This window comes from Crinia signifera, chromosome 7 (genome assembly GCF_055691185.1).
Source record: "Crinia signifera chromosome 7, ASM5569118v1, whole genome shotgun sequence".
In the NCBI taxonomy this organism is placed as follows: domain Eukaryota; kingdom Metazoa; phylum Chordata; class Amphibia; order Anura; family Myobatrachidae; genus Crinia; species Crinia signifera.
In genome coordinates, this window is record NC_139223.1 from 126298569 (window position 1) to 126318742 (window position 20174).

The 20174-nt window shown below is 43.3% G+C and overlaps 1 protein-coding gene across 1 annotated transcript in view; it reads right to left on the reverse strand.

Moving 5' to 3' along the window:
- Window positions 1-681: 681 nt before the first annotated feature.
- The window catches only part of NHEJ1 (non-homologous end joining factor 1), a 174452-nt gene continuing 154959 nt past the window's right edge, over window positions 682-20174 (reverse strand). The window contains exons 6-8 of the mRNA XM_083153736.1: window positions 12180-12267; window positions 11266-11396; window positions 682-4108 (exon numbers count right to left, since the gene is read on the reverse strand). Of these exons, the coding sequence (XP_083009862.1) occupies window positions 4016-4108; window positions 11266-11396; window positions 12180-12267 (312 nt within the window). The 3' untranslated portion in view covers window positions 682-4015. The remainder of the gene's footprint in view (window positions 4109-11265; window positions 11397-12179; window positions 12268-20174) is intronic.

Sequence of the window (20174 nt, forward strand, 5' to 3'; positions counted from 1 at the left end):
GTCCATCCTTTGACACCTGATGCCTTATAAATGTACATGTAGGACATGTGGAGGGGTTTTAATGGCATAATTAAAGGTATGAGAAGGTGTGTGTGTATATATATATATATATATATATATATATATATATATATATATATCTAATGGGTGCAGGATGACGCTCCGACAGTCAGTATCCCGACGTCGGGATTCCAACTGCCGGTGCTCCAACAGGGGGGATACCGACACATGACCCCCATAGAGGGAGAAAAGAACCTGTGGTGAGCAAAGCAAGCAACCGGACCCGCAGCGTCAAAGCACCGGCAGTTGGGATCCAGAAGTTATTATACTGACTTTCGGGATCCCCACTGTTGGAGGCGCATACCACACCCATATCTAATTAGCTGTACTAAATATGTAAACTCAGCGAAGTTACACCTCCACATTTTTATGTCATTAAGAACACATTCTGTAGATGTAGGCTGTTTGCATAATGATGCTGGAAACGAAGTGACGGAATAGTAGTTCAAGCTGATCTGTACACTGAATGGTGAAACCGTAGCCTTACCTCTATGTATCAGACGATCTCACCTCTCCCTTATATTCATTATCTTCATTTAATGAAAAAAGGAACAATAATACAAGCAAGTGGTTATAAATCCTTCTACAGTCAGGAAAAGCAGGAACTGTGCATGCAAAAAAAAAAAAATGATTTATTGAACAAAATAGAATGTAATAAAATCATACTTTACAAAATCTAAACACCACTGCATATATTGCAGGACTATAACATGATGAACAAGTGAACAAACCTTACATCCAGTCTGTTATACTGTACAAATGTAATTGTTGTTTTGTCTGCACTTCCTGAGGGCTAATTCACACGCTCCGGTTTTAACCGGAAGGCAAAAACACAGACAAACTTTGTCCAGATTTTTGCCGGACAGTTGTTCCTTTCACGTGCATCGGCTCCATGAGCCGGTGCTGTGTAAATTTAATGGTGGGAATTAGGATAGTTTCCAGTTTCATACGCTCCGGCTGCTGCCGGGCGGCAAAACCCCGCACGGACAAAAGCCGTACCATACACAGTAGTTAATACTAGACATGGTTGTGTCCATTCACATGAGACGGCCATGGCCCGGCCACCCGGTTGCAGCCAGATGCTACCACTGGTTGGGGGCAGAGAGCACTAAAACAGCACACCAAATGACCGGTGTGTGTGTGAGAAAGGCTCCCACCGCCCTCTGGACACACTAACCTGTTAGCATGGGATGGCCATGGCCCGGCAGATGTCCTTTCCAGTGGTTAAATCTGGCTGCAACCTGGTGGCCGGGCAGTGACCATCCCGCATGAAAGGACACATTAGCTGTCCTCTGTGAGGTATCTGTATGGCACAGCCTTTGGTTGTGCAGAGTTTTGCCGCCCGGCATCAGCCGGAGCATGTGAAATAGCCCTTACACAGTAAGAAAAAACTGCAGCTGACTTACCAGGAGTATAGCAGTTCCAACCCATAAAGAATATATAGCTAGTGATACAGAAGGTGCATGCAGGAGTCTAGTTAGAATACTATTGTGTCTGCGTTACTAATGCAAATGGTCACTGACAGTAGACAAAACGGAGGAGTTACAAGTTCCTGCAGAGATTTTGGCTATGGACGATTTTGACTATTCGATTTCCCATGATCTCCCCGAAGATCAGAACCACAGATTTGACTGTATTTGGCAGATTTTTACTATAATAGAACACTAGATAGTATACAATATAATACAAGATGAATTGACTGCACAGTCTATTTTTACTTGCAACACCGGCCTTGCGGGCTGCACATTGGCATCGCAAGCTGTATACATACTGTGCAATATGTACTAACTTTTCTTTCCATTTTGATTATATAGTCAAAATCAAAAGTACATTTTGCACCGTGTATATGCATCTTAAGCCACTTCCTCTACAATGAATTGTACTGTATTTAGTGGTGGGGGTATACAATACATTAAAGTATATCTTAAAGTATATCTTTACAGATTAAATAAAAAAATGCTCATTATATTCACAACAGCATACACAAATTGTTACAAAAGGAGTCCTATAAATGTGTGCATCTTATACTTAAACTGGGTACACACTGGAGCGAGTTACCATAAGCCCTAATTGGGTGTGCATACTGGAGTGACTTTAATAAGGGGTTGAACAATAATGTTTCAGCCTCCATCAGCATACTCAGGTTACTGGTTAATAATATAGCTTGTACACACATCAAACTAAACTTCCATTGCTACCGACCGTGGGAACGCAAATTTCCCCATGAACACTGTCGGAGCTTTATAGTTGCAGTTTATTTTGTCCAAAATATTAAGGTTGGGGCTTCTGGTTGGGGGTGACTATTTCTGCAAAATGAAGTAGAGGGAATGCAGGTTATTTCATAAGAACTGTTGGGATGGTAATTCAGGGGCACATTTAACAATAAGTGATATTCTTGTTATCACTTGTTATTCATTTTGAATTGTGTTCCAACCAATCAGCTCCTGCCTTATGTTTGAAAAATTGCAGTTAGCAGATACGTGGTGGAGCACCATTTAAGATTATTAACGAGTAAGAACATGAATATCGTATGCCTGCTCCTTGTCTTTGACAATTGGGATCTGGGAGGTCGTAAAAAAACCTATTCTGCCTATATTGACAGTGATATTGGGGGTTGTTTAGAAATTAATTCTTAAGCATTGGATTAAACGCACGGCCCCTTCCATCTTATAAACCAAAACAATGTTGTTTAACACACTGTACATGGAGAGGAAGGCTACCCTACCTGACATAGAAAACAGGGTTCTGCGTTTCTATAAAAAATGGGGTCCGTACATTGAAACACTACCTACTGACACTCAAATATTGCGACTATACGAAAATACCTCTTGGTTCCTCATAAGGCAGTTGCATGGTAACTGTATTTGGATATGATCAATACGGGTCTACCTAGATATGACATTGTTATTGCCTTACAATCTCATTATTCCATATGCTCAATTTGTTGATGTGAATAGATTATTTCGCCTTCATGTAGATGTTTAAGGTGTAGGATATTACCCTAATGCCCTGGTACTCCTTCCCACGTCCCTCATGTGCTTCCCGGTGCGTCTTGTATGTCTGTCTCCCCCCCTTAAGGTATTTTATTTTCTGAACAGATTTTTTACGTGTATTATTGTACTAATTTTTGTAAAGATAAAGATGAATATATTAGGACATACTTTGGTCCTTGGAGATGTTATGAGTAGTTGTATGTGAGGTGTTTGCAGATGTTAGATACTATCTGCAATTATACAATACTCGAAATGACAACTGATGTTTACAATTGACACATGTCTTGAGACCTGTTTATTTCCTTGAAAAAAAAAATGTGCTTAAAAAAAAAAAAAAGAACATGAATATCATTCATTGTTAAATATGCCTCTAAGTTCACAGCAATGGACATGATTTTTGGCTTAGAACATTTCACAGAAATACAGCACCTTAATATCGCTAATTTTCCTGGAAACCTCTACTGGAAATTGATGATGCTGGTGCATGAGAGAAGCATGTTGCGACCATTGGTAAGAATTACATTTCTACCTTATTTATATGTGTACACAGATGTCATCTACAGCAACTGGTCACTGACTAAATGGAATTGAGTTAGCGTTAAAAGTTTACAGAAGGAAATATCAACTGCATGTAACAGGGGAAGACCTTCCAATAATGTATGCACCGTATGTATCACTAACTACATTACACAAATGTAAAAATACATGTTCCCAAACTCGAGGATAATGTGATGTATCCCTAACAGGTTTATGCTTTTCATAACTGTATAGAATTTAATATGAAGCCAGGCCACAATGAAACACTTCTTTTGACCACAAGGTGGCTATGATTTATTCAATGGAAACCAGTGAGTGAGTCTGACTGACTGCGAAATGAATGCTGAATGATCATGTAAATGTAAAGTATGCCCCTGAGGTAATTATTTTGTCTTCCCACACATCTCCAGGTGACTGCAGGGCTATCATGTGAAGAGACCCTTTGCTTTCCTTTTCTTGGCTTTGGACACTGTAATTGGGGGACACTGTGTCAACGTGAGATCAGCAACTGCAGGCACCTGCCAGAAACAGAAGTATATTAACGTCAACAACACATATTATGCACACTTCATATGTACAGTAGAATGGGATCTATACTGCACCACTGCTATAGATGGGAAATGCTCTCATTGCAGACAGTTGGGTAGAAAAAGATGGCAACTTAGAAAGAATAGAAGAAACCATTCCAGATGGTTAAATAAATAAAATGGTAACAGAGCTTAATACGAGATTAAATACACCATATTCCCTAGTGATCAGAGGCAACATAACAGAAGGTGTAAAACTTCCGGTAGATCTTGCAATGTTGCCTGCAGCATCCTGTCTACATAGCAGAAGACTTCCCTTATGTAAGCCACCTGTTGACATTTTAGGTGAGGTACTGAGCTATAGTGTATATGGGGCCTGTATATATAGCAGTATGCCCTACCACCACTTCTCCTATTTCTTCCCATGTAATTATATTCTATTTACATATATTATCCATGCAGCCACTTCTAACTTTCCGCTCCTATCACTGGCTATGAGCCAGATGTATCAAGCTTCAAAAAGTGATAAATGGAGATAAAATCAGCCCCTAACAGTCATCTTACAGTCTAGGGGCCAGATTTCCTAAGCTTCAAAAGTGATAAAATCCAGAGTGATAAACAGCCAGCCAATCAGCTCCTACCTGCCATGTCACAGACTGTGTTTGAAAAATGTCAGGCAGGAGCTTATTGGCTGGCTGTTTATCACTCTCCATTTTATCACTTTTGAAGCTTAGAGAATCTGGCCCTAGGTTTGAAAAATGTGAGTAAACAGCTGATTGGCTGGTTGTTTATCACGCTCCACTTTATCACTTTTTGAAGGTCGATACATCTGGCCCTATATGATAAATGTAGGGTCCTAGCCCCTGCTAAGGCATCAGGTTCTTTATCTAGTTATAAGTTAGAGGTACGTTGAACAGGGGTAACATGCATAAAATACATATAAAATGCTTTCCTTTCAACCCCAAAACAATTATCTAAGGGAACGCCATACCAGACAGGCATGCTACAGTAGCATACTATTTTAGATTACATCCTAATTAAATAAAAAGTAATGCTCTATATTCATTGGCAGGTAGTCTCAGTGGACCCCAGTGCAGTTCTTGCTGTCATTGAGCAGTTCCTAACCTGAGTTCAGATACATTTACCTGTTTCCCCTTTCACTCTCTCACGCCTAAGCGCGGTGACCTGACTAGCCCAATACAGTGAGCTAAGGAGGTCACAAGACAGTAGTGGGCAGCACATCAAAGGATCTCTCAGGTCAGAGTGTCCCCGGTGGTGATCAGTAGTGCACAGAGCAAAACCATTCTAGCTTTTTACCTGTTCACATGCACTTTTCCCTTTGTGTACATGTCCTATGTGTACTGAAAAATAATATGATATCATGCAATGATGTCATAACTGCTGGACATGACCTCGAACACCACAAATTCCCCAAACTAATGTTTCTCAGCATTTTAACAAATATTATTTACTTTGTTTCAATAAGAACTGCTCCAGTACTGCAGGAAGAACAAACAGAAACTCTGACTAGGTGAAAATTCAGTTTTAAAGTGCACGGAGAGATAGCAAGCTCTGACAAGGTCACAGGAAGCTGCAGCATCTAGTCTAGGATTCTGCAGGCAACTGGCCATAACATACAGTATTTACTCAAGCCAAATGCGTTGGTACACTGAGAGGCTAGATTTATTATTCCTTGCGAAATGATAAGATTAAATCCACCATTATCAAATCACATTTCACTTTTAATTCATAGATTTAATGGTGGACCTACATGAGAGTTTTGCACAGAAAAAGCTAGAGCAGGGTTGCCGACCCTCCCGGAATTCCCGGGAGTCTCCCGAAAATCGGGTCCCTCTCCCGGCCCCCCGGAAGGGTGGGCAACCCTCCCGGAATCTGGGGGACCCCCCTGAGCCCCCCGAATTGCGGCATATACATGCCGCAATCCGCGGGTCTCAGAGGAGGGGGCGGAGCTAAAACGGCACAATCGTGTCATTTTAGCCCCGCCCCCTCCATGGAGATCAGTCATTTCGCCTATTTCCCGTAATGGGGGCGGGGCTTGATGACGTCACAGGTCAAGCCCCGCCCCCGATCGGGTAAGGAAAGTCTCCTCTCCGGGCTTCTCCCGGAGAGGAGCAATTAAAAGTCGGCAACCCTGAGCTAGAGTACAGTAAACATCACCTCCATACGGGGGTATATATTTTGTGGTGTAAATAAACGGCTACAAAATTGAGGTCTACCAATTTTCCAGGGACCAATTATATGACAGAGGCACTTTGCAAGCTAATTTGGCATATAAGTAGTGCCACAGTTAGACTGTGAAAACTAGAACCAAACTAGAAATGGCTGATGTATTATCTTGGGTTTGTGGTGTGAGTTGGTAGAGAATAGTCGGTACTTGTGAGTTATCTGGGCGTCCGATTTTGGGTACTTACGATTTGCATGCGATTTGCATGCGATATCGCATGCGATATCGCATGCGATTTAGCATGCGATTTACATAAGATTTGCTATTCATTTCATTACCCCACTATCCCCAAAGTGTGTCTATCAACGTGAACCCGAAGCGTGGCGAGCGCAGCGAGCCCGCGAGGGGCGGCGGTACGCGTCCTCCGACCTTTTCATGCCCTACTATCCACTAGGGCGTGGAGTGAGAATAGAATAGTGTGGCGAGCACAGCGAGCCACCGAGCCCGAAGCGTGGCGAGCGCAGCGAGCCCCGCGAGGGGACGCGGACACCTGTGAAGCCCGCAAGGGCACGCGGATACCTGTGAAGGTGTCCGCGTCCGCTCGCCACGCTTCGGGCTCGGTGGCTCGCTGCGCTCGCCACACTATTCTATTCTCACTCCACGCCCTAGTGGATAGTAGGGCATGAAAAGGTCGGAGGACGCGTACCGCCGCCCCTCGCGGGCTCGCTGCGCTCGCCACGCTTCGGGTTCACGTTGATAGACACACTTTGGGGATAGTGGGGTAATGAAATGAATAGCAAATCTTATGCAAATCGCATGTTAAATCGCATGCAAATCGCAAATCGCATGCGATATCGCATGCGATCTAGTACCAAAATCGGACGCCCAGATAACTCACAAGTACCGAATAGTCTAGAGAGGAAGCATCGAAGAGCAGAACTAATAATCTGTCAATTATTCCATTTGAAGCAGCAGCATTTAAGCCTAATGCAGGCGTACGATAGATTGGGATGGAAACACAAGTACATTGAGGCGCAATTAAAGCACTATAGTAACACATCTGAGGATAGAGCTTAGGGTGGTGATATAAGGCCTGATTCTGGTTCACTTGCAAAAGCAAATTATCTCTATAATGGACAAAACCATGTTCACTGCAAGTGGGGCAGATGTAACACGTGCAGAGAGAGTTACGTAGATTTGGGTGGGGTTTGTATTTCAAACTGATATCTATATTGCAGTGTAAAAATAAAGCAACTAGTATTTATTCTGCTTAGAAACAAAATAATTTACCCAAATCTAAGTTTCTCTGCACATGTCACATCTACCCCACCTGCAGTGCACAAGGTTTTGACCTTTAGAGATAATTTACGGTACTTATGTAGTATCTGGGCGCCCGATTTTAAAATCTGGTCGAAAAAATTGCATTGAATCGCATGCGATATCGCATGCGATCTGATGCGATTTTCCATAGGATTCAATGTTAACATAGTCCTATTCATTTCCCCACTATCCAAGTGGGCATAGAGTTGATTTTATAAAGCGTGGCGAGCGCAGCGAGCCACCGAGCCCGAAGCGTGGCGAGCACAGCGAGCCCCGCGAGGGGCCGGCGATTACGTAAAATGTTTTCCGCTGCGCTCGCCACGCTTCGGGCTCGGTGCGCACGCCACACTTTATAAAATCAACTCTATGCCCACTTGGATAGTGGGGAAATGAACAGGACCTTGTTAACATTGAATCCTATGCAAAATCGCATCGAATCGCATGCGATATCGCATGTGATATCGGATGCGATTTTGCCGAAAATCGCGTCGAATCGCATCTGATTGTATGCCTTAAGGTAAGGCATACAATCAGAAAATCGGCAGCCCAGATACTACATAAGTACCGAATTTACTTTTGCAAGTGAACCAGAATCAGGCCCATAGAATGCATCTAGAGAAGTTAGAGGGAGTGGCAGTAGTCCAAGCAAGACAGAATGTAACTCTCAGTTTGTGTGAGTTATGTAGAGTACAAACCAGAACTACCATGATTGTACGACGATCGAGAAACAATTTCCCTTGAACTTCCTGGGAGCTGGCAGGCAGTCCCCAGCTCATGATTTGTAAAAACTGCGTTTTTGTGAGAAATGATCTCAATCCGATCGGGATCCAATGGTCCAATTGGATTGGGATGGGATCCAGAAATGTTGAGGAGAATCCCACTGCTATGATAGCACTGTGCATGATGCTGAAAAACACGGAAGTGTACAGGAAATGCCACTCAAATAGGCAGGGTTGCACGACGGTTGTACGTCCAAAAACACACATGATGTGCATCCAATAAACACCGGCTCGGAGTCAGATTGAGGGATCTTTAGTTCGCCATGTAGAATCTCCAAAGCGACCCTTCAAGCAGCAGGGACGCGCATCGGATCGGAATCGCATTGAAAACATGCACAATTCTGCTGTTCATACATACAATCGGTCGTTAGACTTGTCGAAATTTATGGAATTGAGCCCAAATCGTTCTGGTGCTGTACCCAGCCTAACAGTTTGGCTGAGGAGAAAGCAGTGGCTTTTGAGAGTATTCGAAAAGAAGCAACTGGACATTTTAGCATGATGTAGGCAATGTGTGGCCTTCGCGGTTAGGTGATATCAGGGTCAGATGTTATGGGAAGACTGACAATTTTCAATAATACTGTATATAATCTTAAGTTGAAATGGGGCCATACAAGTTAGCGCCCACTAGTGTAACTGTAACCCTTCACTCCTGCAGCCTAATATAACCCTCCCCCTAATGACTAACCCTCTCAAATCAGTCTGTCCCTCCTTACAGAATGTTGATATTTAACACGTCGACAATTTAAACAGTTGACATTTTGCAGATTTTGAAGTGTACAATGTCATCATTTTGACATAATGATCAACTTTGTGGTTTTTGACGTTGCTATGGTCAACATTTGGAATGTCAACATGGTGACTGCATGCCAGGAATATGGCATTAAATTGGTTTTCTTTTTAGTAAAAAGAAAAGTGGGATTCACAAAATGAAAACAATCATCTGGTCAGTTGCTACTGGTTACAGTCCATCAGGTTTTAAGGTGGCCATACACATGCAGATTTATCTTCAGATCTGGCTGGTTGGAACAAAAACATGGTTATGGATGAGAGCAAATGACAGTTGACCACTTGCTTGGAAATGCTGGAAAACTGACAAACTGTCATTCATCCATAACCATGTTTTTGTTCGCCGACCATCGAATGGTATGGAATATGCACGCAAAACTAAGACACATTCTGGTGTCTTAGCTTTGCATCTTCCCTGTACCGGAAGAGGGCGGGCAGCTGATATCCGGTGATGTGAGCTGTCGGCACCCGATCCACGGCGCCATTTGCATGGGAATATCCATGAAACGCTGGGCATTCCCATGTGCACAGCCCGTCACCGGTCCACGCCTGCACTGCTAGGTAAATTAAATTTATTAAAATATTTTTAAGCATTCCATTTTGGGAGTAAAATGTTTTATGAATATGATAATATCAAATCTCTAAGAGTCTAAGGTATTCAATCTCTGCCAATATTTCCCGACACTCAGCTATTGAATGTTGCCGTTAATGACAGCACTGAATGTGGCAGAAGCGACTTTTTAAAAAGTCAGATCTGTTTTTTCTGAAAAGGCCACAGATTTTGTAGATCGACGGACTTTCCATCACTCGACAGCCGGAACTTGGTGAAATGTATAAATATACTACAGCCTGCGGGGACTTGCGGTCATTTTTAGGCTATAGCAGAGTTGCCCATGCTCTACTAATATTACAGTCCAGGTTTTAAAATATCCATGCTTGAGTCCAGATGGTTAAATCATATTGGACTGAGGTACTAATTAAGTTACCTTTGTTCAAGCATGGAAAGCCTTGAACATGGAATGTAAGGGCAGAGTTTATACCTAAAGGTGGCCATACACACGCAGATTTATCTGCAGATCTTTCTGGTTGGAACAAAAACCTGGTTATGGATGAGATCAAATGACAGTTGACCATTTTCTTGAGAAATGCTGGAAAACTGACAAACTGTAATTCAGATATTACCAGGTTTTTGTTCCAACCAGCCAGATCTGAAGATAAATCTTACTAGTGTATGGGCACCTTAACTCCCAACATTCAGCATGTGAAAACCTGAAGCCAAACTGGCTCATGGAAAGGGGGTGTGACCTCATCAAAGGGGGTGTTATTTCATGTGGCTGATGTCATTGTGAGCCACTCCCCTGTTTTCAGAAATATGGAAGCATGCCCAGAGGTCTGAGAGCAGCTGGCCATGCCCCCTGCCCCCCTATGTCCCAGGAATTTATGTTTCATAACTATGGGAGTATGCTGGCCATACCCTTAACCCCTCTACCTCCTATGAATCACTCTTTTTTTAATAACTACGGGGACATGTCCAGTGCACTGAGGGCTGCTGGCCATGCCCCCAACCCTTCTATCTCCCAAGCAGAGCAGCAAGTGACAGGGAAACTTCCAACTGCCCCCCCCCCCCCCCCCCAACCGCAGAATACAGCTGTCCGCTGATGAGACAGTGGGACTGTCCTGCAAAAAACTGGACAGTTGGGAGGTACAGTTTTTTGAACTTATAAAAGTAAAAAAGAAAGTATATGGTGTTATATAGTATGTAAATTTGTTATTTTGCATACTGCAAGCTATTGTCCTGATACCAGTATTTATACTTCATTGTAATTCAATATTCAGTTTGCATAATGTAGTCTATTTCTTTGTACATAGGAGAAAACTTTCACCACATCTTATTCTGATCTAGTAATAAATCTAATGAGCGTCTGAAACATATTCAACCCATGTAGTGTTTTACAGTATGTGATATATTCTACATTTTAGGTATTGAGGTCAAACAAGGGTTAGTAAGTGCATCACTCATTGTACATAGTGTGACATGAATGACATTTGCATCCACTAATTTATACATTTAGACAAACCTGCGATGATTTTGGTCTGCATCCATTGCCACCATCATCTTGAGCAGTTGAAGCTTCCTTTATATCTACACCGCCACTGTTCTCATCCACAGACAGTGGTTTAGGAAGAGGTCCAGCCTGCTCGCTGTCACCTTAATATGGAAAAAAACAAGATGGCTGTAATATTCTGAAGCATGTGTCAAACCTCAACCATTAAAGACTGCTACTAATACCCCGTTCTCACTGCAGGCAAATTCCCGGGTCTAGCATGTCGACCCGGGAAAATTTGCCTTTTAACACAGTTTTTTTTGTAGTGTGAACGGGTCGCATACCCGGATCTCATACACGGGTAAAACCCTTCTTTTTACCCATGTTTGAGATCTGGGTATGCAGACACGGGTTGACCCGTTCTCACTGCATAAAAACCCGTGTTAAAAGGCAAATTACCGGGTAGAACTTCTTCACCCGGGAATTTGCCTTGCAGTGAGAACGGGGGTCCGTCCCTGCAGTCCCCAGCACTTTAATGCTGGGTAAAAGCCGTATATTTCTCACTGGCAGTAAGAACACGGTATAATTGGGACATAACATTAGAGGCAATAAAAGGGTGCCGGATGACGGAGCGACAGTCGGGATTCAGACGGTCAGTACATCGACATCAAGATCTTGACTGTAAAATGACAGACAGTCAGGATCCCAACTGATGAGCTTTTCCCTCTCGTAGGGTCAACGACCCCCATAGAGGAAGAATAGAACCTGCCCACAAGGGGCTTCAATGCGCTCTCCTCCCTGTCAGAGTACCGGCAGTCAGGAATCCGATGTCAGTAAAATGACCGTCGGAATCCCAACTGTTGGCCTGGCATACCACACCCAAATAAAAGCATAGTGGTTGTCCAAGCAGTATGAAAGCACTTCTACATAGACTCATGTTAACATACCAGCAGCTTTGATCACTGCACTGTATAACTGCTGCAACCGGTCACTGAACCCTGGTGCACTCCCCGAGGAGCACAGATCCTGGATATTCTGAAACACAAGTGCAGACAATGTGAGATTACGCAGCATTAGCAGCACCAGGATAAGATAACACAGTCATAAAATTCTATTTAATACTCCGGATTGAACCAAGAGGGCAAGATTATAAATTAACAATGGAAACTGCAAATAAGTAGCATTTCGACACTCACATTCCAAATGTCGATTTTTAACAGATTTTGACCTGATAAACATATTGATATTATGACCAAACCCATTCAATACATTTACTACTGTACATTTGTAATTTGGATAGTTTTGCTGTTGCTGCTCTATTAATCAATAATGACATTTTACACATAACTGGTTGAGATTTATTGCATGATAAAAGAAATTGCAATATGACATTTTCTAGCTTGTTTCTTGTCAGAAATCATAACCAGTGACAATATACTATCTTTTACAATATTTTGGAGGAGTCTGAAACAATATCATCAGTATATTTTCTTATATGTGAATCCAACATAGAGGCCTCAAAGGGACAAGCCTGTATTGTGTGTGTAATGCAATCCATAACTATACAGAGCCAACCATACAGATTCTAGTGAACAGAACAATTAGCAAATCACTTAAAGCGCCAATCACCACTCACAATGATGAAGGTATTAGGTTGATAGGTGTACAGTGTCAACAAGCAAAATATCCACCCACTACAAAATGTTGACCCGCAAAAAAGTCGGCATTGCCAAAAGGTTGAAACAAGCAAAAGGTCATGGGCGAAATGTAATAGGGTGCGATTTTTTAGACTAAAAAAAAATCGCACCAAATCGCACCTTTAAAAATCGCATTTTTTGCCGCGAATTCGCATATGTAATGAGATGCGAATTAGCGGCAAAAAAATGCGATTTGCCGCGATTTTTAGTCATGAAAATGTGCGCATTTTCAGTCATGAAAATGTGCGCATTTTTATAAATGCGCTTTTGTGCAAAAAAAAAAAAGTAAAAAAAAAAACGGCGTGGGGTCCCCCCTCCTAAGCATAACCAGCCCCAGGCTCATTGAGCCGGACCTGGTTCCAAAAATACGGGGGAACAAAAAGCATAGGGGTCCCCCGTATTTCTGAAACCAGCCCCGGACTCTTGGACCGGTCCTGGTTCCAAAAATACGGGGGACAAAAAATCTGGGGGTCCCCCGTATTTTGAAACCAGCACCGGGCTCCAACAGCCCGCGGTGTCATGCCACAGCCGGGGGACACTTTTTATACAAGGTCCCCCGGCCAAAACATGAGCACCGTGGCTGGTCAGCCTTGGACGGGGTACCTGGAGGAGTGGGGACCCCCCCAATAAAGGGGTCCCCCCCCCCCAGGCTTCACCCGTCCAGGGCTGAAGCCCGGGGCTGTCACCGGCGTCCGTGGCCAGTGGACGCCGGCCTGATAGGGTTAAATCCATCATACATATCATTACATTGCTTTTTACCGGCGAACTACAAGTGCCAGCAGACCTCCCCCGCATGCTGGGACTTGGAGAACCACAAGTCCCAGCATGCAGGGCATTAATGGGCCCGCTGGGACTTGTAGTCCACCTGTAAAAAGAATGTTTATAAAAAACACACACACAGAGAAGTACAAGTTTATTACACACACACACCTCACTTTTACACCAGCGTTACTTACCATTCCTGGATCCAGCGCTGGTCTGGCTGCTTTACAGCCGGCTCCCCCCGCACTGACAGGCAGCGGGGAGAACCGCTTTCTCCGTTGCCTGTCACCGGCTTTCTCCGTAGCTTCTGTAGCTCTGTCCGAGTGCTACAGAGGCTGAGAGCGTGATTGGCTGAGCTACAGTATGCGTCTCCATGGAGACGCATAGCTCAGTCCTGATTGGCTGAGCTATGCGTCTCCATGGAGACGCATACTGTAGCTCAGCCAATCACGCTCTCAGCCTCTGTAGCACTGGGACAGAGCTACAGAAGCTACGGAGAAAGCCGGTGACAGGCAACGGAGAAAGCGGTTCTCCCCGCTGCCTGTCAGTGCGGGGGGAGCCGGCTGTAAAGCAGCCAGACCAGCGCTGGATCCAGGAATGGTAAGTAACGCTGGTGTAAAAGTGAGGTGTGTGTGTGTAATAAACTTGTACTTCTCTGTGTGTGTGTTTTTTATAAACATTCTTTTTACAGGTGGACTACAAGTCCCAGCGGGCCCATTAATGCCCTGCATGCTGGGACTTGTGGTTCTCCAAGTCCCAGCATGCGGGGGAGGTCTGCTGGCACTTGTAGTTCGCCGGTAAAAAGCAATGTAATGATATGTATGATGGATTTAACCCTATCAGGCCGGCGTCCACTGGCCACGGACGCCGGTGACAGCCCCGGGCTTCAGCCCTGGACGGGTGAAGCCTGGGGGGGGGGACCCCTTTATTGGGGGGGTCCCCACTCCTCCAGGTACCCCGTCCAAGGCTGACCAGCCACGGTGCTCATGTTTTGGCCGGGGGACCTTGTATAAAAAGTGTCCCCCGGCTGTGGCATGACACCGCGGGCTGTTGGAGCCCGGTGCTGGTTTCAAAATACGGGGGACCCCCAGATTTTTTGTCCCCCGTATTTTTGGAACCAGGACCGGTCCAAGAGTCCGGGGCTGGTTTCAGAAATACGGGGGACCCCTATGCTTTTTGTTCCCCCGTATTTTTGGAACCAGGTCCGGCTCAATGAGCCTGGGGCTGGTTATGCTTAGGAGGGGGGACCCCACGCCGTTTTTTTTTTTATAAAAACACTTTTACACATTTTTATTAACAGAACCATGCACAGATCTCAATGATCTGTGCATGGTTCTGTCAAATTCGCCTGTCAGAACCTGGTCTATTTTTTTTGCGATTTTTGGTAACATTGACCAAAAATCGCACCCTATTACATTTGCGAGTTGTATACTTTATAATGGGAAAACATCTGGATGCGAATTGAAATGTGACTAAAAATCGCACTTCTAAAAGTGCGATTTCGCGGTAAAAAGTGCGATTTTTTTACCGCGATTTTCAACCTATTAAATGTGCGATTTTCGGAAAATGTGCGATTTCGGCCGTTTTTGACCAAAAATCGCACATGTCTAAAAAATCGCACTCTATTACATTTCGCCCCATGAGTTATTCACTTTTACATTTTTCTTCCTTTCTGGAACATTTTCATATTTTCACATCCACGTGGACAGCATGGAGAGCGAAGTGAGCCATGTAAGGATCCGTGATACACTAATTGGGGGTCCATGTCAACAGGTGTCGCCACTGACAATTTCGTTTTTTTTTTAACTTGTGTCAACCTTTTGTCACAGTCAATATTCTGCATGTCGACAGATAGGTTGGGACTGAACCAATATACATGAATGCAGCAGGGGGTGCATAATACTGTATAATTTTAATGGCAAGGCCAGCCACGTGTCCTCTCATTAGACGAGCATAGTCCAGTGAGAATATTCTCAGAGCTGGCCTTCGACATACAGTAGGCAAACTTAGGGGCATGCATTCAAAGCCTAGGTCAGCTTGACAGTGGAATGCTCAGTTAATTTATAGGCATACGCACAGGGATGACTGTGTGCACAGGCACACCCTAATGTCAGGTACCTCCTCATGCCACCTTAGTTGGCCACAGCACTCTGTAGAAGCAGTGTTGTGTTTTCCAATTGACTAGTTACACCATTATGCAACATGCTGCTGGTTCAGGGCCTTCTACATGGAAAGTCAAGTAAATGGCCACCTGACCCAATCTCACTCTCTCAGGCTATGTATCCTTTCGTGAGAAGAGGGCAAGATGCATGGACTCTGAGATGAACAAGACAGGAGTCAAGCTGCTGCTCATCACAAAGAAAGCTGTGAGTGACATTCCATGTAGAGGAGTTACCGTGGCCAAACTGTAGGAAATCGGGGAGAGGCTGGCCATGCTGGGTCCGACATAGGCTGCTGAGGAGAAGGATAATGAAAGGACTGTGGAGGAGGACGTTTTGCTGGTGGTGTGTCCAGCTGCACTTTCTATGCGCAGTAAAAGTGCTACCACCAACTAGCTGGTCCTGGTCCACAGCTCTCAGCACATTGCCAAGAATGTGGGGAGGCAGGGTGAGTGCCCAGGGGCTCTGCAGGCGGAGGTACTATAAAAGGGATCCCTGAAATGTAGACTGGAGACTATATAAGGGATCACTGAAGGAGGGGACTAAAATGATTTTTTTTTTTTTAAGCAAATAGTCTTTAAAATATTAAGAAAAATATTATTATATCCCATTTCTGACTTGAGACCTGCTTTAAATGCCAGCCTGGAGAGCTTTAATTGTACAATGTATCTTGTATAATGCTTCTTCTCATCCAGTACATGAGACACCTTGTACCTAATACCCCACTGCTACTGTCACATGTAGAAAGTCATGGCCCCTGAGTTTCAGGGATCAACAATATGGTGTTCTACCCTAAAGATAGTTATTTCAATCACAAATTGTCAAAAAGTGACCTGAAGGACAAAATGAGGCTAGATACTAGGATGATGTGGTGTAATGTGAATAAGTATCATTACTACGTGGTGTAATGTGAATAGCAGACACTACTGTGAGGAGGATTAACATGAATAATGTGACGCAATGTGAATACGGTCCCTATATAAAATTTAGTGAGTAGGAGTGCCAATGCTTTTGCTTACACAGGGCCGTATAATGTCTGATTACAATTATGTGGATGTAACTGGCTGCTGCTGTGAACTGAGCTGCTAGGAGAGATGGCAGTTCCAAGGCAGAACAATTGTCAAGATTAGAGGCACAAGCCACATTCCTGCCTCACCATTACATTGGTTAGGGTCAGCTCTGAATGTTCCTACCAAGATGTTCACAGCCTCAGAAATACACTTAAAGGCTCAGAAGATGTTCTAACTTAATGTAGCCATGTAAATAGACAGAAAGGCAGACCGGCCAACCATCGGTAATGCCGTTTGGCTAAAGCAGAATGCTCTGTAACCAGACAAAGAAGATAAAGACTTTAACAGACTCCACAGAGAATGCATTTCTTTTGTGTTTCTGCTACAAATACCAATTCAAGGTTGTTTAAAGACGTAACAGCTGATAAAACATCTGACTAGTATAGTCTGTGTCTGCCTTATTGTTAAGCTGCTAAATGTAAATCGCGAGTTGCTACGTATAAAAGAGCTTAAAACAAATATAAATATATATATATATATATATATACGTGCTGTAGCTCTGGCACTCAGTCGACACAAATGGTTACTGTTTCTGTTGCCTTCCTCCGTTACGAGACTCCATAAATTATGGCTCCCACACACGTGTACGTGTCGTCATTTCTGAGTGCCGCCGTCCATCAGTTGGTTATATATATATATATATATATAAATAGCACTTACCTATCCTGGGGACCAGGTTAGGATAACAGACCAGCAATCACGCAGAGAAGTTGAAGCAAAAAAGAAGTGTATTTGTCAAAACATTATACACAGTCTAGTGCAGCAAGGCTGACCCAATAGCCGTTTCAACTGGATGCCTTCCAGTTTTCGTCAGGGGTGTATATATATATAGAGTAACGTTGTGATTATGGGGATTTTTTTAAATCAAATACATATAGAGTAACAGTATCTTTCATAAGGGTCCATTTTATTTGTTCAACATGCTGCTATCTACATACACTGCTGCTGTGTTGTACTGAGTAGTCTACTGCACCGGATAAAATAAATATCAGATGTATTGTCGGGAGTACACTACATTTGTACCTTTCAAATACATTACTAAAATACACAGAATACCCCATGTTACACTGTAAAATGGCAATTACTGTAGCAACAGGAAAGTATCATGAATTATGGTAAATGGTAGAAGCATTTTTATTAGCATTTTATATGTGACATGTCTGCTAATTGGTCACAACTGGCCAAACCCTTGATTTACCCCTCTTTTTTGGAGTTCGAAAATGTACTGGAAACCGTTGGGAGATAAGCTAAGCAGGCAGCCATACTGAGGCTGCAGAACATACCACCTTGTGTTGTAACTACATACAACACTACCTATGAAATAGTTGTAACCTACTTGCAGTTAGTTTTGTAATTATCCTTGTCTGACACTACTACAGCCAGCCATCAGTTTATTGCACATTTGTCCTTGTCTGACACTACTACAGCCATTCATCCATCAGTTTATAGCATGTGTCCTTGTCTGACACTGTAACAATCATTCCATAAGTGTATTTTGTGCAGTATATATATCATTGTAGCTCACAGCAGCTTATCTTATGCAATCCTTAAGCAATGTACATGCAGGAAGAGGTGCAAACCACCCCCATCTGCATTTGCGATCGTATCGAACTGTGATATGATTGCAGGTTAGAGGAACATTGCTGCCATCGGTTGCAGTGCACCTCTTTAAATGAAGCCGGAGTAAGTCTAGTCCTCGGCTTGGCCACATCCGGAAAATGGGGGCAACACGCCCGTTACCGGAAATGCCACCTGTTTGCTTATGCTATCCATCCATCCTGAATTACCCCCTAAATCAAGCCCAAACTAGGATTGAATAACCACTATACCATCAGAGATCAACCAAGGAAAATTGTTACCTTTGACTTTTCCCTGTAGTGTGTAAGTGAAAAATGTCCTCCCTAGGCCATGAAGTGGTGCAGATCCCACACTGATGAGACCTAAAGAGGTTAAAAGACAGTTGCTGTGACAACATTGGCTCTGACTCTGTTTATGAACAACCAATCCACACACAGCAAGTCTGACAAGCTGTCATTCACAAGGAGTGTTTTGATTGTAAAATACAGGTGCATCCATCAGCCATGATATTCAAACCAATCACAGGTAAAAAAAAAATTATATTGATGATTGTTTTTTATAATGGCACCGGTCAAAGGATTAGATACATATGGCAGCAAATAGATAGTCAGTTCTTGAAGTTAAAGTGTTGGGAAGCCGGAAACATATGCAAGATTAAGGATCTGAGAAACTATGACAAAGGCCAAGTTGTGTTGGTTAGACAACTGGGCCAAAACTGCAGGTCTTGCGAGGTGTGCCAGGGAATAAGGGCCAGATGTATCGAGCTTCAATAAGTGATAAAATGGAGAGTGAAAAACAGCCAGCCAATCAGCTTCTAACTGTCCTGTCACAGGCTTGGTTTGAAAAATAACAGTTCGGAGTTGATTGGCTGGTTGTTAATTACCTACCAAAAGTGGTCCAGGGAAGAACAACTGATTATCTGGCAACAGGGTCATGGGTTCTTAAGGCGCGACTACATAGCGTCCTGGTATGGAAAGCAGTCCACCCCCAGGGAAATAGCTTAGATGGGTGAATATCACTCAGTGTGTATGCATGAGGCAAATATAAGGTAAAGCTGGATAAAAACAAGACTTTCTGACATATGATGCCAACATCAATAGGTCAGTGGTAATCTATGCTACCCAGACCCGTTCTGCTTACCACGAGTACCTTATATTATATAAAATGTGGGAACTGATAACACATTGTCATCTCTCTGCGGTCAGCGACAGCCAGTGAGCCAGCAAACATCTACTGTATGTTACTATATTATATATTTTCATTGTAATCTGAGACACCCTGACTGTGCCAGCATCATAAATAACAATAAAATCTGAATCCTTTACAGGGCACAGAGAACATTCCATTTCCCACATTAAGGCCGCTGTCTTTTACTAATGTGTCCGCTGGGCTGCATGAGAGGAGTATTTTGGGCACCACTCTCCCCCTTCTTCCAGTATCTCTTTGCAACATTAAAATCCATCTCCGCTCTGTTCTATTTTCACCACTGCGGGTGAGACAATACCTAAGATTAACTCCTCCTCACCTATGATATATTTATTTATTTTTTATTTATTAACAGTTTCTTATATAGCGCAGCATATTCCGTTGCGCTTTACAATAGCAGACAGTGAAACAACAAAACAGGGTATTTACAGACAGTCAAAATGTAGGAGGGCCCTGCTCACAAGCTTGCT